Genomic DNA, 25,387 nt, shown 5'->3' with positions numbered 1-25,387 from the left:
GCCTCCCCTTCCTCCCACGTACCTGACCCGCCCCGCCTTACTGTCCCCAACCCACCGGCCCGTCAGGGGACACTTGATTAAGGTGGGTTTGCGTTCCCGGAGCGAGCAACAAGGGTCCAAATCAAACGATTGGGCCTGTATCGTTCTGTCCCCAAAACCCCCTACCTCCACCCAACCCACCTCCGACCCTCAAGCAGTCCTCGTTCGGGATGATTCTGGCCTCCCCTGGACAAGTGACTGCGCCAGATGGGCTGAAATGGAGGGGGAGAGGTGGGGGCCAAGTTGGGGGTGCAAGTCAACTCCCAACCCCACACCCCAGCTCAGGTCACCTCATGGATCAGAGAGGGAAGGCCTTCAGTGACTGGTTCACGGGCAGTAACTTCTGAACCTTCCCTGACCAGACGCGGAGAGGCTCTTACAGCCGGCCAGGAGGCCATTCGGCCCATCTGGCTCTATGCTATCCAATTAACCCCACTACCCCACCCCCAGCTCCTCCCCCAATCGCCCTGCAAATTTTTCCCCTTCAGGTATTTATCCGATTCCCCCCCTTTTGGAAAGTTCCTATTGAATCTGTTTCCACCGCCATTTCAGGCAGCGCCTTCCAGATCACAACAACTCCCTGTGTTTATAAAAATAAATTCTCCTCATCTCCCCCTCTGGTTCTTTCCCCGATTCTCTTCAATCTGTGTCCCCCTCTGGTTACCGACCCTCCTGCCCAGTGGAAACAGTTTCTCCTTATTCACTCCGTCCAAAACCCCCTTCCTGATTCCGAACGCCTCGATTCAATCTCCCCCTTAACCTTCTCCGCTCTGAGGAGAACAATCCCAGCTTCTCCCAGTCTCTCCCACATGAACTGAAGTCCCCTCATCCCTGGAAAGGTGAATTCCCCCCACCCCACCCCCGACAAATAGGAAATGTTTCTCTCCTGCTCCGGAAGTCTTCAGGTGAGGGATGCTTCACCATCATCTTCAAGGGAGAGGCTCCTCATTTCCCACTCGCTGGGCCCGAGCCAAGGTATTTGATGAACAGCACTGTGTGTAAAAACAAAACGAGATTAAAATCAGAGCAGCTTCCGATTCCACAGGGGGTGAGGTTTTTAGTGACTTGGTGAATCTATATAGCGCCTTTAATGGAGTAAAACATCCCAAGGCCATTCACCGCAGCGTTATCAGATAGAATCTGACCCCAAGCCACATGAGGAGATATTAGGGACAGGGTGACCAAAAGCTCGGTCACAGGGGTCGGTTTTAAGGAGCGTCTTAAAGGAGGAGAGAGAGAGAGAGGGCGGGAGAGGTTGAGGGAGGGAATTCCCAGAGCTCAGGGCCCCCCAGGCAGCTGAAGGCACGGCCGCCAATGGTGGAGCGATGGGAATCGGGGGGATGGGCAAGAGGCCAGAATTGGAGGAGCGCAGAGATCTCGGAGGGTTGTAGGGCCCTGGAGGTGGTTACAGAGATAGGGAGGGGTGTAGGGGCTGGAGGAGGTTACAGAGATAGGGAGGGGTGTAGGGGCTGGAGGAGGTTACAGAGATAGGGAGGGGTGTAGGGGCTGGAGGAGGTTACAGAGATAGGGAGGGGTGTAGGGGCTGGAGGAGGTTACAGAGATAGGGAGGGTTGTAGGAGTTGGAGGAGGTTACAGAGATAGGGAGGGGTGTAGGGGCTGGAGGAGGTTACAGAGATAGGGAGGGGTGTAGGGGCTGGAGGAGGTTACAGAGATAGGGAGGGGTGTAGAGGCTGGAGGAGGTTACAGAGATAGGGAGGGGTGTAGGGACTGGAGGAGGTTACAGAGATAGGGAGGGGTGTAGGGGCTGGAGGAGGTTACAGAGATAGGGAGGGGTGTAGGGGCTGGAGGAGGTTACAGAGATAGGGAGGGTTGTAGGAGTTGGAGGAGGTTACAGAGATAGGGAGGGGTGTAGGGGCTGGAGGAGGTTACAGAGATAGGGAGGGGTGTAGGGGCTGGAGGAGGTTACAGAGATAGGGAGGGGTGTAGAGGCTGGAGGAGGTTACAGAGATAGGGAGGGGTGTAGGGACTGGAGGAGGTTACAGAGATAGGGAGGGGTGTAGGGGCTGGAGGAGGTTACAGAGATAGGGAGGGGTGTAGGGAGTGGAGGAGGTTACAGAGATAGGGAGGGGTGTAGGGGCTGGAGGAGGTTACAGAGATAGGGAGGGGTGTAGGGGCTGGAGGAGGTTACAGAGGTAGGGAGGGGTGTAGGGGCTGGAGGAGGTTACAGAGGTAGGGAGGGGTGTAGGGGCTGGAGGAGGTTACAGAGATAGGGAGGGGGTGTAGGGGCTGGAGGAGGTTACAGAGATAGGGAGGGGTGTAGGGGCTGGAGGAGGTTACAGAGATAGGGAGGGGTGTAGGGGCTGGAGGAGGTTACAGAGATAGGGAGGGGTGTAGGGGCTGGAGGAGGTTACAGAGATAGGGAGGGGGTGAGGATCACAGAAGGATATGAAAAAGTGGAAGAGGATTTTGAAATCTATCTCTTCCTGGCTGGGTGACCGACTCTTGGAGAATTAATGAATTGAGGGACACTGGAGGTGCTGGAGATCCTGGAAGGGAGGGAGTTGGAGGGGAATACCGACCCGGGCTCAGTAGAGCGTTCCCCTGATACCCGCTGTTGATCCCCAAGCACAAGTGAGGGCACTTCCATGCCTGTGCTTCTGCACATACAAAGCCTGGCCAACATCAATGAATTCTGCAACAAAACATGGGGGCAGCGGAGTTTTGGATGAGCTGAAGTATACAGAGGGGAGGTTGTGGGAGGGCAGCCAGGAGCATGTTGGAATTGTCGAGTCTGGAGGTACCCAGGATGTGGACGAGGGTTTCAGCAGTAGATGAGCTGAGACCGGCATAAAGTCACCCGACGTTATGGGGATAGGTGGTGTCATGAAGGTGTGCTTTATGCCAAATAATGATTTTTCATCCAGCGGCCGGAAACCTGAATTGAACTTTTAAAAACAGACCTTTTAATAGCACAGCCTAAAGTGTCTTAAAATCATAGCCCAAGATGGCTAACCCAAATTTGCGTTACTATACACTATCCAATTACTATACATCACTATTCAGTTCACTGCAGTGGAGTCAAAACCCATCAAAGGCACTGATTAAGGGGAGTGTGGAGGGGGAAGATGTTTCCATTAGTAGGAGAGACTAGGACCCGAGGGCACAGCCTCAGAGTAAAGGGAAGACCTTTTAGAACAGAGATGAGGAGAAGCTTCTTTAGCCAGAGAGTGGTGAATCTATGGAATTCATTGCCACAGAAGGCTGTGGAGGCCAGGTCATTGAGTGTATTTAAGACCGAGATAGATAGGTTCTTGATTGGTAAGGGGATCAAAGGTTACGGGGAGAAGGCGGGTGAATGGGGTTGAGAAACTTATCAGCCATGATTGAATGGCGGAGCAGACTCGATGGGCCGAATGGCCTAATTTCTGCTCCTATGTCTTATGGTCTTATGGACTCACATCTTCTGTCTCATCAGCAAGGTATCTAGAAGAATCACCTGAGGTATTCAACTGTTGGAGTTGGGCCATTAAGACTAATCATTTGGACGATGGGACCCTGGTTGAGATACCTTCCAGACCGGAGCTAACCAAGTCACCTTTGGAATACACAGACACTGTTTTTATTTTTTAATCTTCGGGCAGTTCCAGCGGGGAAGATCACAGCACAAGCCAGCCCTTTGTAGGTTTTAAGCACAGATATTCTCAGCAGAACCGAGGACAAGCAGCTAAGGGAAAAGACCCAAGTGGGGTCCATCCTGCCTCCCTCTCTCTCTCCAGCCGACCTGGTAAAGCTTTGAACCCTGTTTGCTGGCAGACAGATTTTCTAAGCGAATCCAACCTGAAGAACAACCAACTCAATTGTCCACATCTTTACATTGGGAGCAATGAGACTGTTAAATTCACCATGAAGCCGGGTGATCACCAAGTTACAGAGTGGACACTCTCTCACTTTTTCCCAGGAAACTCATTTGGCCAACCTATCTTTCCCTGCTCTGTAATCCGTGTGTGTGCACGAGTGTTCGTGTGTGTGAGTGCGTGTGTGTGTGTGAGTGTGTGTGTGTGAGTGTGTGTGCGAGTGTGTGAGTGAAAGACAGTGAGTGTGTGTGTGTATGTGAGTGTATGTGTATGAATGTGTGTGTGTGTGTGTGCGTACGAGTGTGTGAGTGAAAGTGTGTGTGTGAATGTGCGAGTGTGTTCGAGTATATGTGTGCGTGCAAGTGTGTCTGTGCGTATGTGCGTGCGTGCGAGTGTGTGTGAGCGTATATGTGAGCGCATGTGCGTGTGTGCGTGAGCACGTGTGTGTGCGAGCACGTGTGTGTGCATATGTGCACGCGTGTGTGCATGCGAGAGTGTGTTTGAGCACGTATGTGCGTGAGCACATGTGTGAGCGCGTGTGTGTGCGCGTGCGTGTGTGCGTGTGTGAGTATGTGTGTGAATGTGTGTGTGTGCGTATGCATGTGTGTCTGTGTGTGTGTGTGTATGTGTGCGTGTGTGAGTATGTGTGTGAATGTGTGTGTGTGCGTATGCATGTGTGTGTGTGCGTGTGTGTATGTGTGTGAATGTGTGTGTGTGCGTATGCATGTGTGTCTGTGTGTGTGTGTGTGTGTGTGTGTATGTGTGTGTGTGTGTGTGAGTATGTGTGTGAATGTGTGTGTGTGCGTATGCATGTGTGTCTGTGTGTGTGTGCGCGCGTGAGTGTGTGTGAGTGTTAACTTTGACTATGTGTGTGTGAAGGTCGGTGCCTGTTTCCTTATTTTGCTTTGATCAGTTGAAGTATAAGAAAGTTAACCCCTTTCTGTATTAAACTGAAGTGAGCCTGTCTCTCAGTCCTCTCCTGATCATAGTTAGGCACACACTGAATTCACAAGCCTCTCCTTTGTAATGCACAAAGCCTGTAGCAGTCGAACGAGGAGAGGGCAAAGCGGGAGATATTTCAGCACCTGCTCGTCTGGCCGGAGTGATGGTACAGACACGTATGGAAGGCTCCGGACTCTAGGGGGGAATCAGGGGCTCTCTGCTTATTCAGTAAGATAAGAGCCCATAGTGTTAGAGGCAAGGTACTAGCATGGATAGAAGATTGGCTGTCTGGCAGGAGGCAGAGAGTGGGGGATAAGGGGGTCCTTCTCAGGATGGCGGCCGGTGACTAGTGGAGTCCCGCAGGGGTCAGTGTTGGGACCACAACTTTTCACTTTATACATTAATGATCTAGATGAAGGAACTGAGGGCATCCTGGCTAAGTTTGCAGATGATACAAAGATAGGTGGAGGGACAGATAGTATTGAGGAGGCGGGGAGGCTGCAGAAGGATTTGGACAGGTTAGGAGAATGGGCAAAGAAGTGGCAGATGGAATACAACGTGGGGAAGTGTGAGGTCATGCACTTTGGTAGGAAGAATAGAGGCATAGACTATTTTCTAAATGGGGAGAGAATTCAGAAATCTGGAGTGCAAAGGGACTTGGGAGTCCTAGTCCAGGATTCTCTTAAGGTTAACTTGCAGGTTGAGTTGGTAGTTAGGAAGGCAAATGCAATGTTGGCATTTATTTCGAGAGGACTAGAATATAAAAGCAGGGATGTGCTGCTGAGGCTTTATAAGGCTCTGGTCAGACCACATTTAGAATATTGTGAGCAATTTTGGGTCCCGTATCTCAGGAAGGATGTTCTGGCCCTGGGGAGGGTCCAGAGGAGGTTCACGAGAATGATCCCAGGAATGAAAGGCTTAACATATGAGGAATGTTTGAGGACTCTGGGTCTATACTCGATGGAGTTTAGAAGGATGAGGGGGGGATCTGATTGAAACTTACAGAATACTGAAAGGCCTGGATAGAGTGGACGTGGGGAAGATGTTTCCATTAGTAGGAGAGACTAGGACCCGAGGGCACAGCCTCAGAGTAAAGGGAAGACCTTTTAGAACAGAGATGAGGAGAAACTTCTTTAGCCAGAGAGTGGTGAATCTATGGAATTCATTGCCACAGAAGGCTGTGGAGGCCAGGTCATTGAGTGTATTTAAGACCGAGATCGATAGGTTCTTGATTGGTAAGGGGATCAAAGGTTACGGGGAGAAGGCGGGAGAATGGGGTTGAGAAACTTATCAGCCATGATTGAATGGTGGAGCAGACTCGATGGGCCGAATGGCCTAATTTCTGCTCCTATGTCTTATGCTCTGACTCCAAATCCTCGCGGTCTGCCATAACCAGCCAGCTCCCAGTCCACTTTGCTCCATTCGACTCAGGGTACCCGAGGGGTGGGGCACTCTGCCCGAATTTACACTGAGTCCCCCATGGGCAGTCAAGACACTGGGAGCAGGAACTGTTCACAGTCCGACGGAAATACGAATTAGGAGCAGATGTGGCTACTTGGCCCCTCGTGCCTGTTTTTTGTTTATTCATTTACAGGATGTGGGTGTCTCTGGCTGGGCCCAGCATTTGTTGCCCATCCCTAATTGCCCCCTTGAGAAGGTGGTGGGTGAGCTGCCTTCTTGAGCCGCTGCAGTCCCTGTGGTGTAGGTACACCCACCATGCTGTTAGGGAGGGAGTTCCAGGATTTTGACCCAGCGACAGTGAAGGAACGGCCGATATATTTCCAAGTCAGGGTGGTGAGTGGCTCGGAGGGGAACTTGCAGGTGGTGGTGTTCCCCATGTGTCTGCTGCCCTTGTCCTTCTAGATGGGAGCGGGTCGTGGGTTTGGGCGGCGCTGTCGAAGGAGCCTTGGTGAGTTGCTGCAGTGCATCTTGTAGATGGTACACACGCTGCTGCTACTGTGCGTCGGTGGTGGAGGGAGTGAATGTTTGTGGATGGGGTGCCGATCGAGCGGGGGCTGCTTTGTCCTGGACGGTGTCGAGCTTCTTGAGTGTTGTGGGAGCTGCACTCATCCAGGCAAGTGGGGAGTATTCCATCACACTCCTGACTTGTGCCTTGTAGATGGTGGACAGGCTTTGGGGAGTCAGGAGGTGAATTACTTACCGCAGGATTCCCAGCCTCTGACCTGCTCTTGTAGCCACAGTATTTATGTGGCTGGGTCCAGTTCAGTTTCTGCTGCACCATTTAGTAAGATCGCGGCTGGTCTGACTGTGGCCTTAACCCCACATTCCCGCCTAACCCCCAATAACCTTTCACCCCCTTTGCTTATTCAGATCCTATCCCGTTCGGCCTAAAAAATATTCAAAGGCTCTGCTTCCATCGCCTTTCAAGGAAGAGACTACCAAAGGCTCAAGAGGGAAAAAATCTCTCCTCATCTCTGTCTTAAATGGGAGTGACCCCCTTATTTCTAAACAGTGACCCCCACCACCTCGTTCTAGATTCTCCCACAAGAGGAAACATCCTCTCCACATCCCACCCGGTCAAGAGCCCCCACTCAGGGCCTTAAAGGTTTGAATCACCGATCGGAGTCTGCTTACTCTTGCCGTCCGCATGGACCTTGGAACCGATGCCGCTGGTGACGAGACAGGACATGAATATCTTTCTGTCGACCACCCTCTCGATGTGGACGTCAATCAGGACTGTGGAGCCTAAAGGCACAGGGCTGGAGAGACGGACAGAGTGAGGCCGGGCCCATCATTATTACCCCGCTCGTTATGCCACTCCCCCCGATATTGCCCCCCACCCACCCCCCCACCCCACAACTCCGCCCCCTGCAGGACAGTCACCGCAGCTTACCTCTGGAAGTTGACGTTGACGTTGGCGGTCAGGACAGGGCCTATGGTAGCGTACGCACACGTCCCCGCTACCCCATCAAGCAGGGCGAGGATGGCTCCGCCATGGGTGTGGCTGGAGAGACAGAGAGAACCGTGGATCAGCCTCGTCCGCCGCACGCGTCCCCCCCCCTTCCCTCAATCCCCGGGGGCCGGTTGGGGGGAGGGGGATGATACCGGGCACGGCGACTTCCGACCACCCACCGGCCCAACCCTGCTCCCCACCAGGGCCCGTATCTCCCCCCCACCCCAGCACTGCCCGCACATCTCACCGGGATTACCGCGCTGTTGGAGGGTCAGTACTGAGGGATTACCGCACTGTCGGAGGGTCAGTACTGAGGGAGTGCCGCACTGTCGGAGGGTCAGTACTGAGGGAGTGCCGCACTGTCGGAGGGTCGGTACTGAGGGAGTGCCGCACTGTCGGAGGGTCAGTGCTGAGGGAGTGCCGCACTGTCGGAGGGTCAGTACTGAGGGAGTGCCGCACTGTCGGAGGGTCAGTACTGAGGGAGTGCCGCACTGTCGGAGGGTCAGTGCTGAGGGAGCGCCGCACTGTCGGAGGGTCAGTGCTGAGGGAGCGCCGCACTGTCGGAGGGTCAGTACTGAGGGAGTGCCGCACTGTCGGAGGGTCGGTACCGAGGGAGCGCCGCACTGTCGGAGGATCAGTGCTGAGGGAGCGCCGCACTGTCGGAGGGTCAGTGCTGAGGGAGTGCCGCACTGTCGGAGGGTCAGTGCTGAGGGAGCGCCGCACTGTCGGAGGGTCAGTACCGAGGGAGTGCCGCACTGTCGGAGGGTCGGTACCGAGGGAGCGCCGCACTGTCGGAGGGTCAGTACCGAGGGAGTGCCGCACTGTCGGAGGGTCGGTACCGAGGGAGCGCCGCACTGTCGGTGGGTCAGTACTGAGGGAGCGCCGCACTGTCGTAGGGTCAGTACTGAGGGAGTGCCGCACTGTCGGAGGGTCAGTACTGAGGGAGTGCCGCACTGTCGGAGGGTCAGTACTGAGGGAGTGCCGCACTGTCGGAGGTGCTGTCTTCCAGGTGAGACGCCGATGTGGGAAATTCAATCCCGCAGGGTTTAAATCTCAGGGCAGGGAGGGAGGTTTGGAAAAGGTAGCGGGATTTGCTTCAGATAGAACCAGCGATACGCTGGTCAAACCCCTCACACCCTGTCCGATACTCACCAGGGGGGTCCCTCCAATAAGGGTCCGGGCTGGAATATACACAGGATCCTTCTCTCCGACGTGTTCAGGAACATGGCGTACTCAAAGCCCGATCCCTCCACATCTGTATTCCTGGTGAACAATCGATTGGGGATCTCCGGATCTTGATCTGGAATAGTCACAAACAACCTGCCTTTATATAGTGCCCTTCACAACCTCTGAACATCCAGAAGATGTTTGGAGCCAGAAGGAGACAGATTAGAGGGATTCGATAGGGTCGACGTAGAGAAGGTGTTTACCCTTGTTGGAGGGGAGACCAGAGCTAGTGGGGGCCATCGATATCAGACAGTCACTGATAAATCCGATGAGGAATTCAGGAGAAACGTCTTTACCCAGAGAGCGGGGAGAATGTGGGACTCGCTCCCGCGGGGAGTGGGGAGAATGTGAGACTCGCTCCCACGGGGAGTGGGGAGAATGTGAGACTCGCTCCCACGGGGTGTGGGGAGAATGTGGGACTCGCTCCCACGGGGAGTGGGGAGAACGTGGGACTCGCTCCCACGGGGAGTGGGGAGAACGTGGGACTCGCTCCCACGGGGAGTGGTCGAGGTGAATCGCGGAGATGGATTGAAGGGGGGGGGAGCTGGATAAACACATGAGGGAGAAAGGAATAGAAGGATATGTTGATGGGGGGAGATGAAGAGGGGGCTGGGAGGAGGCTGGTGTGGGGCAGAAACACCAGCACAGAGCAGAGGGGCCGAATGGCCTGTTTCTTTAAAGTGCACTCACTGTTGTTATTGGTAAGAGCCATGACTCATTGGGCACCTCTCTCAGCTCTGAGTCAAAAGGTCCCGGGTTCAAGACCCACTCGAGAGACCCAAGCCCCATAATCCAGGCCGACACTCTCAGTGCTGGTTCTGAGGGAGCCCCGCACTGTCGGAGGGTCAGTACTGAGGGAGGGCCGCACTGTCGGAGGGTCAGTACTGAGGGAGCCCCGCACTGTCGGAGGGTCAGTACTGAGGGAGTGTCGCACTGTCGGAGGGTCAGTACTGAGGGAGCGCCGCACTGTCGGAGGGTCAGTACTGAGGGAGCGCCGCACTGTCGGAGGGTCAGTGCTGAGGGAGCGCCGCACTGTCGGAGGGTCAGTACTGAGGGAGTGCCGCACTGTCGGAGGGTCAGTGCCGAGGGAGTGCCGCACTGTCGGAGGGTCAGTACTGAGGGAGTGCCGCACTGTCGGAGGGTCAGTACTGAGGGAGCGCCGCACTGTCGGAGGGTCAGTACTGAGGGAAAGCCGCACTGTCGGAGGGTCAGTACTGAGGGAGCGCCGCACTGTCGGAGGGTCAGTACTGAGGGAGTGCCGCACTGTCGGAGGGTCAGTACTGAGGGAGTGCCGCACTGTCGGAGGGTCAGTACTGAGGGAGCGCCGCACTGTCGGAGGGTCAGTACTGAGGGAGCGCCGCACTGTCGGAGGGTCAGTACTGAGGGAGAGCCGCACTGTCGGATGGTCAGTACTGAGGGAGCGCCGCACTGTCGGAGGGTCAGTACTGAGGGAGTGCCGCACTGTCGGAGGGTCAGTACTGAGGGAGTGCCGCACTGTCGGTGGGTCAGTACTGAGGGAGCGCCGCACTGTCGGAGGGTCAGTACTGAGGGAGCGCCGCACTGTCGGAGGGTCAGTACTGAGGGAGCCCCGCACTGTCGGAGGGTCAGTACTGAGGGAGCGCCGCACTGTCGGAGGGTCAGTACTGAGGGAGCGCCGCACTGTCGGAGGGTCAGTACTGAGGGAGCGCCGCACTGTCGGAGGGTCAGTACTGAGGGAGCGCCGCACTGTCGGAGGGTCAGTACTGAGGGAGCCCCGCACTGTCGGAGGGTCAGTGCTGAGGGAGCGCCACACTGTCGGAGGGTCAGTACTGAGGGAGCGCCGCACTGTCGGAGGGTCAGTACTGAGGGAGCGCCGCACTGTCGGAGGGTCAGTGCTGAGGGAGCGCCGCACTGTCGGAGGGTCAGTGCTGAGGGAGTGCCGCACTGTCGGAGGGTCAGTGCTGAGGGAGCGCCGCACTGTCGGAGGGTCAGTACTGAGGGAGTGCCGCACTGTCGGAGGGTCAGTACTGAGGGAGCACCGCACTGTCGGAGGGTCAGTACTGAGGGAGCGCCGCGCTGTCGGAGGGTCAGTGCTGAGGGACACCGACACCGGAGCAGCGTTTCTTACCGTGCCTGAGGGCCCGATTGTAGGAGGGGAGCCTCTTCCAGTCGCCGTCCTCGGTCCATGCCATGTACCGGGCCTACAGCGCCATCATGTCCGCGTTCCAGCTGGCATTCGGAACGCCATAGTCCCTGAACCTGTCACCGGGCACCTGCAAACCGGAAACCCAACTCCGTGAGGAAACATTCCATCTCTCTGGACTCCTGGTCGGAACGGGTCAGATTCTGAGGCGGGGGGAGGGCGATGCGACAGGGCGGGTGCTGAGAGGATGTTTGCCCCTCGTTGAGGGGGAATCCAGAATGAGGGAGTGGGGAGGGCGGGGAGCACAGTTCGAGAGGAAGGGGGTCTCCATTGAAGATGGAGGTGAGGAGGAATTTCCTCCCTCAGAGGTTGGTCGGGCTGTGGAATCCTGTCCCCTCCTCCCCCAGAGAGTTGGAGGCCGGGTCTCCGATGCCCGAGGCTGAGTCAGACAGGTTTTTGATCGACGAGGGGGTCGAGGGTGATGGTGGGGGACATTGGAGTCAAGGCCACATTCGGATCGGCCGAGATCTTATTGAGTGGGTCAGCACTGAGGGAGTGCCGCACTGTCGGAGGGTCAGTGCTGAGGGAGCGCCGCACTGTCGGAGGGTCAGTACTGAGGGAGCGCCGCACTGTCGGAGGGTCAGTACTGAGGGAGCGCTGCACTGTCGGAGGGTCAGTACTGAGGGAGCGCCGCACTGTCGGAGGGTCAGTACTGAGGGAGCGCCGCACTGTCGGAGGGTCAGTACTGAGGGAGTGTCGCACTGTCGGAGGGTCAGTACTGAGGGAGGGTCGCACTGTCGGAGGGTCAGTACTGAGGGAGCGCCGCACTGTCGGAGGGTCAGTACTGAGGGAGCGCCGCACTGTCGGAGGGTCAGTGCTGAGGGAGCGCCGCACTGTCGGAAGGTCAGTACTGAGGGAGCGTCGCACTGTCGGAGGGTCAGTACTGAGGGAGCGCCGCACTGTCGGAGGGTCAGTGCTGAGGGAGCGCCGCACTGTCGGAGGGTCAGTACTGAGGGAGCGCCGCACTGTCGGAGGGTCAGTACTGGGGGAGCGCCGCACTGTCGGAGGGTCAGTACTGAGGGAGCGCCGCACTGTCGGAGGGTCAGTACTGAGGGAGCGCCGCACTGTCGGAGGGTCAGTACTGAGGGAGCGCCGCACTGTCGGAGGGTCAGTACTGAGGGAGCGCCGCACTGTCGGAGGGTCAGTACTGAGGGAGCGCCGCACTGTCGGAGGGTCAGTACTGAGGGAGTGCCGCACTGTCGGAGGTGCCGTCTTTCATGATGAGACATTAACCTGAGGCCCCCGTCTGCCCCCTGGGGTGGATATAAAATATCCCACGGCCGCTAGGCTCGAGGGGCCGAATAGCCCACTCCCACTCCCGTTCCTGATTCTGATGAAATGTCTCTGGACCCAGACCTTGGGAAAGGTCACCCACTCCGCAACATGACAGTCAGTCCCGCTGACAACATCCTGCATTTATATAGCACCTTGGAACTGTAATACATCCCAGGGCCAGTGGGGATTTAATATTGGCCCTGAGCAACGTAGGAATAGGGAGGTGGTATAGGGGCTGGAGGAGGTTACAGAGATAGGGAGGGGTGTAGGGGGCTGGAGGAGGTTACAGAGATAGGGAGGGGTGTAGGGGCTGGAGGAGGTTACAGAGATAGGAAGGGGTGTAGTGGCTGGAGGAGGTTACAGAGATAGGGAGGGGTGTAGGGGTTGGAGGAGGTTACAGAGATAGGGAGGGGTGTAGGGGCTGGAGGAGGTTACAGAGATAGGGAGGGGTGTAGGGGCTGGAGGAGGTTACAGAGATAGGGAGGGGTGTAGGGGCTGGAGGAGGTTACAGAGATAGGGAGGGGTGTAGGGTCTGGAGGAGGTTACAGAGATAGGGAGGGGTGTAGGGGCTGGAGGAGGTTACAGAGATAGGGAGGGGGTGTAGGGGCTGGAGGAGGTTACAGAGATAGGGAGAGGTGTAGGGGCTGGAGGAGGTTACAGAGATAGGGAGGGGTGTAGGGGGCTGGAGGAGGTTACAGAGATAGGGAGGGGTGTAGGGGCTGGAGGAGGTTACAGAGATAGGGAGGGGGTGTAGGCGCTGGAGGAGGTTACAGAGATAGGGAGGGGTGTAGGGGCTGGAGGAGGTTACAGAGATAGGGAGGGGTGTAGGGGCTGGAGGAGGTTACAGAGATAGGGAGGGGTGTAGGGGGCTGGAGGAGGTTACAGAGATAGGGAGGGGTGTAGGGGCTGGAGGAGGTTACAGGGATAGGGAGGGGTGTAGGGGTAGGAGGAGGTTACAGAGATAGGGAGGGGTGTAGGGGCTGGAGGACGTTACAGAGATAGGGAGGGGTGTAGGGGCTGGAGGAGATTACAGAGATAGGGAGGGGTGTAGGGGTTGGAGGAGGTTACAGAGATAGGGAGGGGTGTAGGGGCTGGAGGAGGTTACAGAGATAGGGAGGGGTGTAGGGGCTGGAGGAGGTTACAGAGACAGGGAGGGTGTAGGGGCTGGAGGAGGTTACAGAGATAGGGAGGGGTGTAGGGGCTGGAGGAGGTTACAGAGATAGGGAGGGGTGTAGGGGCTGGAGGAGGTTACAGAGACAGGGAGGGTGTAGGGGCTGGAGGAGGTTACAGAGATAGGGAGGGGTGTAGGGGCTGGAGGAGGTTACAGAGATAGGGAGGGGTGTTGGGGCTGGAGGAGGTTACAGAGATAGGGAGGGTGTAGGGGCTGGAGGAGGTTACAGAGATAGGGAGGGGTGTAGGGGCTGGAGGAGGTTACAGGGATAGGGAGGGGGTGAGGTGGGATTTGAGGGAGGAGAATTTTCGAACACTGTTCCCTTTCCCCTCTCCATGTTGCTGGGAGACTCACGTGATTATTCCGGACCAGGTTCTGCCCAGTGCAGTTCCACATCCTTGTGGTTGGGACTCGATCCCTCACCGTCCAATCAGAGCAGAGCATCACAGATCGGCACAGCCTCCTGAGCATCCCAAGCCGCATCCCTAACCTCTGACCTTGGTTTAACCCCCTCCTCTGCACAGACTTCAACCACTGACAACCAGAACAAGAATTTGCATTTATATAGCACCTTCAACACAATTAAACATCCTAAGGTGCTTGGCAGGAGTGTTATCTGACAAAATCTGACCCCCGGCCACATGAGGAGATATTACGGACAGGGTGACCAAAAGCTCGGTCAAAGATGTCGGTTTTAAGGAGCGTCTTAAAGGAGGAGAGAGATTGAGAGGTAGAGAGGTTTAGGGAGGGAATTCCAGAGCTCAGGGCCCCCAGGCAGCTGAAGGCACGGCCGCCAATGGTGGAGCGATGGGGAATCGGGGGATGGGCAAGAGGCCAGAATTGGAGGAGCGCAGAGATCTCGGAGGGTTGTAGGGGCTGGAGGAGGTTACAGAGATAGGGAGGGGTGTAGGGGCTGGAGGAGGTTACAGAGATAGGGAGGGGTGTAGGGGCTGGAGGAGGTTACAGAGATAGGGAGGGGTGTAGGGGGCTGGAGGAGGTTACAGAGATAGGGAGGGGTGTAGGGGCTGGAGGAGGTTACAGAGATAGGGAGGGGTGTAGGTGCTGGAGGAGGTTACAGAGATAGGGAGGGGGTGTAGGGGCTGGAGGAGGTTACAGAGATAGGGAGGGATGTAGGGGCTGGAGGAGGTTACAGAGATAGGGAGGGATGTAGGAGCTGGAGGAGGTTACAGAGATAGGGAGGGGTGTAGGGACTGGAGGAGGTTACAGAGATAGGGAGGGGTGTAGGGACTGGAGGAGGTTACTGAGATAGGGAGGGGTGTAGGGGCTGGAGGAGGTTACAGAGATAGGGAGGGGGTATAGGTGCTGGAGGAGGTTACAGAGATAGAGAAGGGTGTAGGGGCTGGAGGGGGTTACAGAGATAGGGAGGGGTGTAGGGGCTAGAGGGGGTTACAGAGATAGGGAGGGGTGTAGGGGCTGGAGGAGGTTACAGAGAAAGGGAGGGGGTGTAGGGGCTGGAGGGGGTTACAGAGATAGGGAGGGGTGTAGGGGCTGGAGGAGGTTACAGAGATAGGGAGGAGTGTAGGGGCTGGAGGAGGTTACAGAGATAGGGAGGGGGTGTAGGGGCTGGAGGAGGTTACAGAGATAGGGAGGGGTGTAGGGGCGGGAGGAGGTTACAGAGATAGGGAGGGGGTATAGGTGCTGGAGGAGGTTACAGAGATAGGGAGGGGTGTAGGGGCTGGAGGAGGTTACAGAGATAGGGAGGGGGTGTAGGGGCTGGAGGGGGTTACAGAGATAGGGAGGGGTGTAGGGGCTGGAGGAGGTTACAGAGATAGGGAGGGGGTGTAGGGGCTGGAGGAGGTTACAGAGATAGGGAGGGGTGTAGGGGCTGGAGGGGGTTACAGAGATAGGGAGGGGTGTAGGGGCTGGAGGAGGTTACAGAGATAGGGAGGAGTGTAGGGGCTGGAGGAGGTTACAGAGATAGGGAGGGGTGTAGGGGCTGGAGGAGGTTACAGAGATAGGGAGGGGTGTAGGGGCTGGAGGAGGTTACAGAGATAGGGAGGAGTGTAGGGGCTGGAGGAGGTTACAGAGATAGGGAGGGGTGTAGGGGCTGGAGGAGGTTACAGAGATAGGGAGGGGTGTAGGGGCTGGAGGAGGTTACAGAGATAGGGAGGGGGTATAGGTGCTGGAGGAGGTTACAGAGATAGGGAGGGGTGTAGGGGCTGGAGGGGGTTACAGAGATAGGGAGGGGTGTAGGGGCTAGACGGGGTTACAGAGATAGGGAGGGGTGTAGGGGCTGGAGGAGGTTACAGAGATAGGGAGGGGTGTAGGGGCTGGAGGAGGTTACAGAGACAGGGAGGGGTGTAGGGGCTGGAGGAGGTTACAGAGATAGGGAGGGGTGTAGGGGCTGGAGGAGGTTACAGAGATAGGGAGGGGTGTAGGGGCTGGAGGGGGTTACAGAGATAGGGAGGGGTGTAGGGGGTGGAGGAGGTTACAGAGATAGGGAGGGGTGTAGGGGCTGGAGGAGGTTACAGAGATAGGGAGGGGTGTAGGGGCTGGAGGAGGTTACAGAGATAGGGAGGGGTGTAGGGGCTGGAGGAGGTTACAGAGATAGGGAGGGGTGTAGGGGCTGGAGGAGGTTACAGAGATAGGGAGGGGTGTAGGGGCTGGAGGAGGTTACAGAGATAGGGAGGGGTGTAGGGGCTGGAGGAGGTTACAGAGATATGGAGGGGTGTCGGGGCTGGAGGAGGTTACGGAGATAGGGAGGGAGCAAGTCCGTGGAGAGTTTTGAGTTGGTTTGTAGGTGTGTAAGCCTTCACGGTTGACCCTGGGAGTACTCTCCATTGAATTATTTGATACTCCCCATGATCCCGCTGAAATTTATGAAATAATTTATCATCTTTCGTCTAAAAGGTCAGAGCAGTCCCTCCTCCCTCACTGTCCCGAATTCCCTCACTCACCAAATTCCCAAGATCACACACCCGTCTCCGCCAGTGACCAGCCCCTATGTCCCAGCATGTGAACATTGTGCACCTACCCAGACCCCCTGTACTTGTACAAGCCCAGACTCTCCAGAGGACAGTTAGCACTGCTGGCTAGACAACCCGGCTCTTACTAGTTACCTCATTAACTAACCGCAGCGGCTAGACAACCCGGCTCTTACTAGTTACCTCATTAACTAACCGCAGCTGCCGGAAAGAAATGTAACTTTCACAGCAAATTGTCTCCGTCCCTCTCTCTCTCTCTCTCTCTGCCTCTCCCTCTCTCTCTCTCCGTCCATCTCTCTATGTCACTCTCTCTCCATTGCATGTCCCCTCTCTCAGTATCTCTGTCGCTGTCTGTCTCTGAGTCTCTCTCCCCCTCCCTGTCGCTCTCTCTCTGTCTCTCTCTCTGTCTCTCTCCATCTCTCTCTGCCTGTCTCTCCCTCGTTCTCTCTCTTCCATCGTTTTCTCTGTTTCTATCTCCTCTCTCTCTCTTTTTCTGTCTCTGTGTCTTTTGACAGCCTTTCTCACTGTCTCTCTCTACACCTATCTCTTTCTCCCTCAGTCTCTGTCTCACTGTCTCTCTTTCTCCATCTCTCTGTCTCTCTCGCCCTTTCTCACTCTCTCTCTCTCTCTGTCTCATTCTATCTATTTTGTCTCTCTCATTCTCTCTTTCTTCCTGTTTCTCTCTGTTTTGTTCTCTCTCTGTCCCTCTTCCTCCTTGTGCCTTTAACTCTCTCTGCCTCTCTGTTTTTCTTTCTCTCTCTCTGTCTCTCTCTGTCCCTCATTCACTCTCCTGCCTCTCTCTCTCTCCCTCAGTCTCCCTATCTCTCTCTCTCCCATTCTCTCTCTCTGTTTTTCTCTCTCTCCCTCTCTGCCACTCTCTCTCTCTCTCTCCCCCTCTCTCTCTCGCTCCATCTCTCCCCCTCTCTCTCTGCCATTCTGTCTCTCTCCCTCTCAGCCACCCTGTTTCTCTCCCTCTCTCTCTCTCTCACACATTCTCCCTCTCCTCTCCCTCTCTGCCACTCTGTCTCTCTCCCTCTCTCACTCTCATTTCCCTGACTCTCTCTCCCCTCTCGTTCTCTCTCTCTCCCTCTCCCTCTTTTTCCCTCTCTGCCATCTCTATCTCTCCCCCTATCTCTCTCTCATTCTACCTGTCTCTCTCTCTCCCTCTCTCTATCTCTCTCTCCATCTCTGCCACTCTGTCTCTCTCCCTCTCTCTCTCTCTGTCATTCACCCTGTCTCTCTCTCCCTCTCTCTCTCACTCTCTCACTTCCTCTCTCTCTCTCTCTGCCAGTCTGTTTCTCTCCCTCTCTCTCTCTTTCTCACATTCTCCTTCTCTCTCTCTCTCTCCATTCTCCCCGTCTCTCTCTCTCCCTCCCTCTCTCTCTCTCTCTCTCCCCCCCTCTCTCTCTCCCCCCTCTCTCTCTCTCTCTCCCTCTCTCTCCCTCTCTCTCTCTCCCTCTCTCTCTCTCCCTCTCTCTCTCTCCCTCTCCCTCTGTCTCTCTCTCATTTTCCCTGTCTCTCTCCCCTCTCGTTCTCTCTCTCTCTTTCCCTCTCTGCCATCTCTATCTCTCTCTCTCTCTCTCTCTTTCTCCCTGTCTCACTCGTTCTGCCTCACAATGTGCAAAACACACACGATTCCAACCCCCGGACGCAAACAACCGACACCTTTTCCTTCGGGTTTACAGCCTGTTTCAGACGGACCTCCGAGCCCGGTGGGGGGTGGGGGCTGAGTGAACACAGGGCCTCCCGGAGAGGTTGTGTCAGGACAGAGAGTGCCTGGCCGTCACTCAGCGCGTTGAAAGCTGCCCGGGGTCACACGCGTGCCTCAAGGTCGTTGAATCTTTCAAATTCCAACGGGTGCATCTGAAACGTGCAGCAGATGGTGAAGGCTCTGTGACCCCTGTCCTCTCCTCTCTCCAGGGGACCAGGCCTCCGAGCTCTCAAACAGCGGCTTCTGGCTGCCTGGGTCAAATCCTCAGCTCCCAGTCGGAAGTTGCTGGGTTTCCAGGCTTGGTCCCACCCCCCCCCCAGCGCTGTTCAACTGGGGGAGGTAGCACCCGCTGCTTGGGCTGCGCAGGGGCTCAGACGGCACCTCAGGGACCCGCGTCGCTCAGGCCAGAGGGGGACTCAGCAGCGGAGAGAGAGGGGGTTGGGGGTTCCGGCAGGGGTTTAGATGTCACAGGTTTGCCCCCTAACCCCCGACCCCGGACCGCGTGGCAGAGCGCAGGCGCTGCTGGACAGCTCGGAGCCGCCAAGGAGCGCACAGCAAGCTCCACAAACAGCAATGTGAGGACGGGCCGCATCGGCTGAGGTAAATATTGGCCCCGGGGAGAACTCAGGGGCCCCCCCCCACCCACACCCTACACCCGCAACCCCTCACCCCCCACATTCCCCCACCCACCCCCCCTACACACCCCCACCCCCCACATCCCACATTCCCCACCCACCCTACACCCCCATCCCTCCACACCCCCCACCCCCACACCCCCCCACACCCCCACCCCCACCCCCCGACACATCCATCCCCCCCACACCCCACACCCACTACCCCACCCCACACTCCCCCCCACCCCCTACCCCACCCGCCACACCCCCTCACCTCCCCACCTCCCCCAAACCCCCCCACCCCCTACACCACCCCACCACACCCCACCCCCCCCTCAACCCCCACCCCCCACAACCCCCCACAGTGCTGGTCTCTCTATTATAAAAACAATATTGAGACACTGGAGGTGGTGCAAATAAAACATTCAGATGGATGATACAACAACGGAGAGGTTATAACCATCAGGGAAGGCTGAACAGGCCGGGGCTCTTTTCTCTAGAAAAGAGGAGGCTGAGGGGGTGACCTGATCGAGGTCTTTAAAATTCTGGAAGGGTTTCGATAGGGTCGACGTAGAGAAGATGTTTCCACTTGTGGTGGAGACCAGAACTAGGGGGGGTCATCAATATAAAAGTCACTAATAAATCCGATGGGGAATTCAGGAGAAACGTCTTTACCCAGAGAGCGGGGAGAATGTGGGACTCGCTCCCACGGGGAGTGGGGGAGAATGTGGGACTCGCTCCCACGGGGAGCGGGGAGAATGTGGGACTCGCTCCCACGGGGAGTGGGGGAGAATGTGGGACTCGCTCCCACGGGGAGTGGGGAGAATGTGGACTCACTCCCACGGGGAGTGGGGGAGAATGTGGGACTCGCTCCAGCGGGGAGAATGTGGGACTCGCTCCAGCGGGGAGTGGGGAGAATGTGGGACTCGCTCCCGCGGGGAGTGGGGAGAATGTGGGACTCGCTCCCACGGGGAGTGGGGGAGAATGTGGGACTCGCTCCCACGGGGAGTGGGGAGAATGTGGGACTCGCTCCCACAGGGAGCGGGGAGAATGTGGGACTTGCTCCCGCGGGGAGAATGTGGGACTCGCTCCCACGGGAGTGGGGAGAATGTGGGACTCGCTCCCATGGGGAGCGGGGAGAATGTGGGACTCGCTCCCCCGGGGAGCGGGGAGAATGTGGGACTCGCTCCCACGGGGAGTGGTCGAGGTGAATGGCGGAGATGGATTGAAGGTGGGGGGGAAGCTGGATAAACACACGAGGGAGAAAGGAATAGAAGGAAGGGGAGGGGGAGATGAAGAGGTGGGTGGGAGGAGCCTCGTGTGGGGCAGGAACACCAGCACGGAGCAGAGGGGCCGAATGGCCCGGTCTCCGTCCTGGGATTTCCAAATCATTTCATGGTTTGTGAGGCTAATTTGTTTCTCTCTCTCTATCTCTCTCCCTCCCCAATTTTGATGCTTATGGAAGGGTTGAAGTGGTCAATGGAGCATTGAGCTGCAATGAGGTCCTCCAGACCGCTGTTGGGAGGGGTGGCGCTAAGCGGGAGGGATAGAGGGGCGGGTTGAGCCGGAAGTGTTCTCTTGGCGCCAGCCGCACCCTCCTCGTCCACCGTGGCGGGGGCGGGGGTTTCCATTTCCGGATTGACGGCCGCCGTCCAAATTTATTCGCTTCTTTGATTTAAGCGGGAACTGGGCGGGGGAAAGGCACCGGGTTTACCTCAGGATCCGCCATTCCCACCGAGTGTCCACCCACCTGGGGGTCATTGCCGATTTCAGGCCAATTTTTTCCCCCTCCCCCTCCCCCCCCAGAGTGTGAAATTTAGGGTGTATCAGGGCTCTGCTGACGTCATCAGGTCCAAGTTGAAGGGGAGGGGGGGCGGGATAAAGTGGGGGAGGGGCAGGGGGGGTTGGGGTGTCAGGTGGTGGGGGTGGGGTCAAGGGGAAAGGATGGGTTGGGCCCGGAGGCTATATGCGAATGAAATGCTCTGAGCGATAACCCAGGCAAGAGGCGGAGGGTGACCCACGTCCTCGGCGCGTCCTCCTCCTCGCCTTCGTGGAGGAAGGAGGGAGGGTTGGCGGATAAAAGCGCGTCCACTCACCGCCGCCAACGCCGAAGTTCTCGGTCGTAGACCCAGCCGGAGAAAAGAGCGGGACTTAAGCGTGTGGGAGGCGGAGGAGAGTTCGAACGGATTGGTTGAGGGGGGGGGGGGGGGGTATCGCCACTGGGATTGGTCCGGGTGGGAGGGGAGGGAGGGGGGTGGGTTAAGCAAAGCCGAGAGATCGGAGGGAGGGAGGAGAAGGAGAGAGGGGGGTGGGGGGAAACGAGGGGATGAGGAAGGGCGGATAAAGTGACAACGTTTGGGAGGGCAGCAGATCCCCGACGGCCCCCCTTGTCCCGGACATTAGCCCGGCGAGGCTGAGCGGGGACTCGAATCGCCGGATTAAAGGAGCCAAGAGGTTAAGGAGGAGCTAGAGGCAGCGGAGACCGAACGCCAAATTTTGCCGGGCCGACCTCCGATTTGGCGTCACCGGCCGGGGAACCCAAGGGGGCGGGACCCCAAGTTGGCCGGTGGGTCAACACAACCCGAGGCCGACCCGGGAGCGGGGTGGGGGAAGCGAGAGAACCGGCAGGCCTCCGAGACTTGGCCGCGGCCAAAGAGAGCGAGGGGGCCGTCTGTCATGGAGGAGGACCGCGTCCAGCCTGGGGGCAGCGTTGATGCGGAGGGGAGCGTGACCACCGCCTCCGGACAGCCCGTCGGCGGGAAGCCCGACCCCGCGGCCGCCGGGCACCCCATGGGCGATCGGAAGGAGCCGGACGGGGAGGCCGGGGGCCCGAGATCCCGCCGGCCTCCGCTCCGAGCGGGGAGGGCGAGGGTCAGGGGTCGGGAGGCCCCGAGGCACCGGCCCCGGCAGAGCCCGGGGCGGGCCTGGCCGTCGGGAGGGGAGCGGGCGGCCGATTCCGACACCCCTCCTCCGCCGTCAGGGTCGCCGTCCAGGCCGGAGGCCTCCCGGAGCGACCCGGCCAGCACCTTCTACCTGGTCAAGTGGATCAGCTGGAAAGGGGAGAAGACGCCATTGATAACCCAGAGCGAGAACGGGCCCTGTCCCCTCATCGCCATCATCAACATCCTCCTCCTCCGATGGAAGGTGGGTGATACTCCCCCCCCCCCCGCTCCAGCTCCTCACTCACTGAGCGGCGAGGGGAGTTTAACGTCAGCCCCCCCCAGTCGTCGGCCTCCTTGTATTCCCGGCCCAACCCTCCCAGTCCCAGCGCTGAGGGAGGGTCAGCGCTGTCGGAGGGTCAGCGCTGTCGGAGGGTCAGCGCTGTCGGAGGGTCAGCGCTGTCGGAGGGTCAGCGCTGTCGGAGGGTCAGCGCTGTCGGAGGGTCAGCGCTGTCGGAGGGTCAGCGCTGGTCGGAGGGTCAGCGCTGTCGGAGGGTCAGCGCTGTCGGAGGGTCAGCGCTGTCGGAGGGTCAGCGCTGTCGGAGGGTCAGCGCTGTCGGAGGGTCAGCGCTGTCGGAGGGTCAGCGCTGTCGGAGGGTCAGCGCTGTCGGAGGGTCAGCGCTGTCGGAGGGTCAGCGCTGTCGGAGGGTCAGCGCTGTCGGAGGGTCAGCGCTGTCGGAGGGTCAGCGCTGTCGGAGGTCAGCGCTGTCGGAGGGTCAGCGCTGTCGGAGGGTCAGCGCTGTCGGAGGGTCAGCGCTGTCGGAGGGTCAGCGCTGTCGGAGGGTCAGCGCTGAGGGAGCGCCGCACTGTCGGAGGGTCAGCGCTGAGGGAGCGCCGCACTGTCGGAGGGTCAGCACTGAGGGAGCGCCGCACTGTCGGAGGGTCAGCACTGAGGGAGCGCCGCACTGTCGGAGGTGCTGTCTTTCAGGATGAGACGTTAAACCGAGCATGTAGAAGATCCCATGGCCCCTGTTGGAAGGGGGTGGGGGTCAGGAGTTCTACCCCGCCAGTGTCCTGGGGCCCCATACTTATCCCTCAACCGATACCCGATGACCCGGGTCGTTATCACATCGCTGTTTGTGGGATCTTGCTGTGCACAGATTGACAGCCGCGTCTCCTGCATCACAACGGCGAGCGTGCATCGAGAAAGTGTTCCTTTGGCAATGGAACACTTTGCGGCCTGAGGCTGTAAAAGGCGCTAGATAAATGCAAGCGCTTTCGGGACCGTTGTTAGGCAGTCGGTGTGAGGCAGCGTGTTTGGTGTAGGTGCCGAGGGCCGGTCACTCACTCACTCGGCTTGTATCCCCTCGAGGGTGGGAGACGAAGGGGTGATTGAATCGAGGGGGTTTGAGACGATTAAAGGATTCAATCGGGTCGATGGAAAGAAACTGTTTCCTCGGGTGGGGGTGGGGGTGGGGTTGGGGTTGGGGGTTGGGGGTGGGCGGGGGTCTATTCCTCTCCTGCCCACAGCCCCCTCTGTAAAGGGGCCAATTCCATGTTGTATAACCAGGGGTTTGCGGCTGACGATGGTCACGTGGCTCGCGCACAACTTATTCACACTGAATTTATAAAGTCCTGCTTTTCAAATCCATCTCTGCCCCATGTTTCCCAACACCCCCGCTCCCTGTCTCCTCCAGCCCCTACACCCCTCCCTATCTCTGTAACCCCCTCCAGCCCCTACACCCCTCCCTATCTCTGTAACCTCCTCCAGCCCCTACACCCTCCCTATCTCTGTAACCTCCTCCAGCCCTACACCCCTCCTATCTCTGTAACCTCCTCCAGCCCCTACACCCCTCCCTATCTCTGTAACCTCCTCCAGCCCCTACACCCTCCCTATCTCTGTAACCTCCTCCAGCCCCTACACCCCTCCCTATCTCTGTAACCTCCTCCAGCCCCTACACCCCTCCCCTATCTCTGTAACCCCCTCCAGCACCTACACCCCTCCCTATCTCACCTCCTCCACCCCCTACACCTCTCCCTATCTCTGTAACCTCCTCCAGCCCCTACACCCCTCCCTATCTCTGTAACCTCCTCCAGCCCCTACACCCCTCCCTATCTCTGTAACCTCCTCCCATCCCCTACACCCCTCCCTATCTCTGTAACACCCTCCAGCACCTACACCCCCTCCCTATCTCTGTAACCTCCTCCAGCCCCTACACCCCTCCCTATCTCTGTAACCTCCTCCAGCACCTACACCCCCTCCCTACCAATGTAACCTCCTCCAACCCCTACACCCCTCCCTATCTATGTCACCTCCTCCAGCCCCTACACCCCTCCCTATCTCTGTAACCTCCTCCAGCCCCTACACCCCTCCCTATCTCTGTAACCTCCTCCAGCCCCTACACCCCTCCCTATCTCTGTAACCTCCTCCAGCCCCTACACCCCTCCCTATCTCTGTAACCTCCTCCATCCCCTACACCCCTCCCTATCTCTGTAACCTCCTCCAGCCCCTACACCCCTCCCTATCTCTGTAACCTCCTCCAGCCCCTACACCCCTCCCTATCTCTGTAACCTCCTCCAGCCCCTACACCCCTCCCTATCTCTGTAACCTCCTCCAGCCCCTACACCCCTCCCTATCTCTGTAACCTCCTCCAGCCCCTACACCCCTCCCTATCCCTGTAACCTCCTCCAGCCCCTACCCCCCTCCCTATCTCTGTAACCTCCTCCAGCCCCTACACCCCTCCCTATCTCTGTAACCTCCTCCAGCCCCTACACCCCTCCCTATCTCTGTAACCTCCTCCAGCCCCTACAACCCTCCGAGATCTCTGCGCTCCTCCAATTCCGGCCTCTCGCCCATACCCCGATTCCATCGCTCCACCATTGGCGGCCGTGCCTTCAGCTGCCTGGGGGCCCTGAGCTCTGGAATTTCCCTCCCTCAACCTCTCCGCCTCCCTGTCTCTCTCTCCTCCTTTAAGATGCTCCTTAAAACTGACCTCTCTGACCAGAGTGTTTGGTCACCTGTCTCTGACCTGTGATTCGGGGTGAAACTTTCACTGGTGTGAAGCGCTTTGGGGACGTTTTACTGTGTCAAAGGCGCTATATGAATGCAACTTTTAAGCAAGGCGACCCTACATTGAAGAATATTCTGGAATGTTTTCTCCCTCCTACAGGTGAAGTTGCCACCAAAAACAGAGGTGATATCGGTTGAACAATTGATGAGCCTGCTGGGTAAGTATTGACACTTATTGATATAGTTTTGATCGTCTCTCAACTATTCCAACGTCACCCAGTCCCGTCTCCTCCCTCCCACCCTCCGTATACCTCAGCTCGGCCCAAACTCTCCTGCCTCCACGTCCTAACTGGCACTGAGTCCCATTCGCCCTCCCTATCTCTTATGGGGAGGCAGTGACCTAGTGGTCTTGTCCCTGGGCGAGTAATGGAGGGTAATGCTCTGGGACCCGGGTTCGAATTCCACCCATCGCAGACGGTGAAATTTGAATCCAATAAAAATCTGGACGGTGACCACAAAAACTATTGTTGATTGTCGTAAAAACACATCTGGTTCATTAATGCCCTTTAGGAAGGAAATCTGCCATCCTTACCCCAGTCTGGCCTAAGGGTCAGTGCTGAGGGAGAGCCGCACTGTCGGAGGGTCAGTACTGAGGGAGCGCCG

The 25,387-nt window shown here is 57.7% G+C and overlaps 2 protein-coding genes across 2 annotated transcripts; one reads left to right on the top strand and one right to left on the bottom strand.

Annotated features, from left to right (window-relative positions):
- Window positions 1–905: 905 nt before the first annotated feature.
- Window positions 906–14,048, bottom strand: them4 (thioesterase superfamily member 4). The gene is given in 6 exon segments (XM_078537758.1): window positions 906–1,031; window positions 7,392–7,516; window positions 7,651–7,761; window positions 8,863–9,010; window positions 11,045–11,189; window positions 13,920–14,048. Coding segments are annotated over 6 exon segments (705 nt in total). The 3' UTR covers window positions 906–984.
- A 7,384-nt stretch (window positions 14,049–21,432) lies between these two features.
- LOC144677733 (uncharacterized) lies at window positions 21,433–24,942 on the top strand (the record flags this gene model as incomplete). Its single annotated transcript, XM_078537757.1, has 2 exons — window positions 21,433–21,979; window positions 24,885–24,942. Coding segments are annotated over exons 1-2 (526 nt in total), but the record flags the coding sequence as incomplete, so codon positions are not given.
- Window positions 24,943–25,387: the final 445 nt, after the last annotated feature.

This window comes from Cetorhinus maximus, unplaced genomic scaffold (genome assembly GCF_964194155.1).
Source record: "Cetorhinus maximus unplaced genomic scaffold, sCetMax3.hap1.1 HAP1_SCAFFOLD_2946, whole genome shotgun sequence".
Taxonomy (NCBI): domain Eukaryota; kingdom Metazoa; phylum Chordata; class Chondrichthyes; order Lamniformes; family Cetorhinidae; genus Cetorhinus; species Cetorhinus maximus.
The sequence above is the reverse complement of the archived record's forward strand: the minus strand, read 5'-3'. Positions and strand labels throughout refer to the sequence as shown.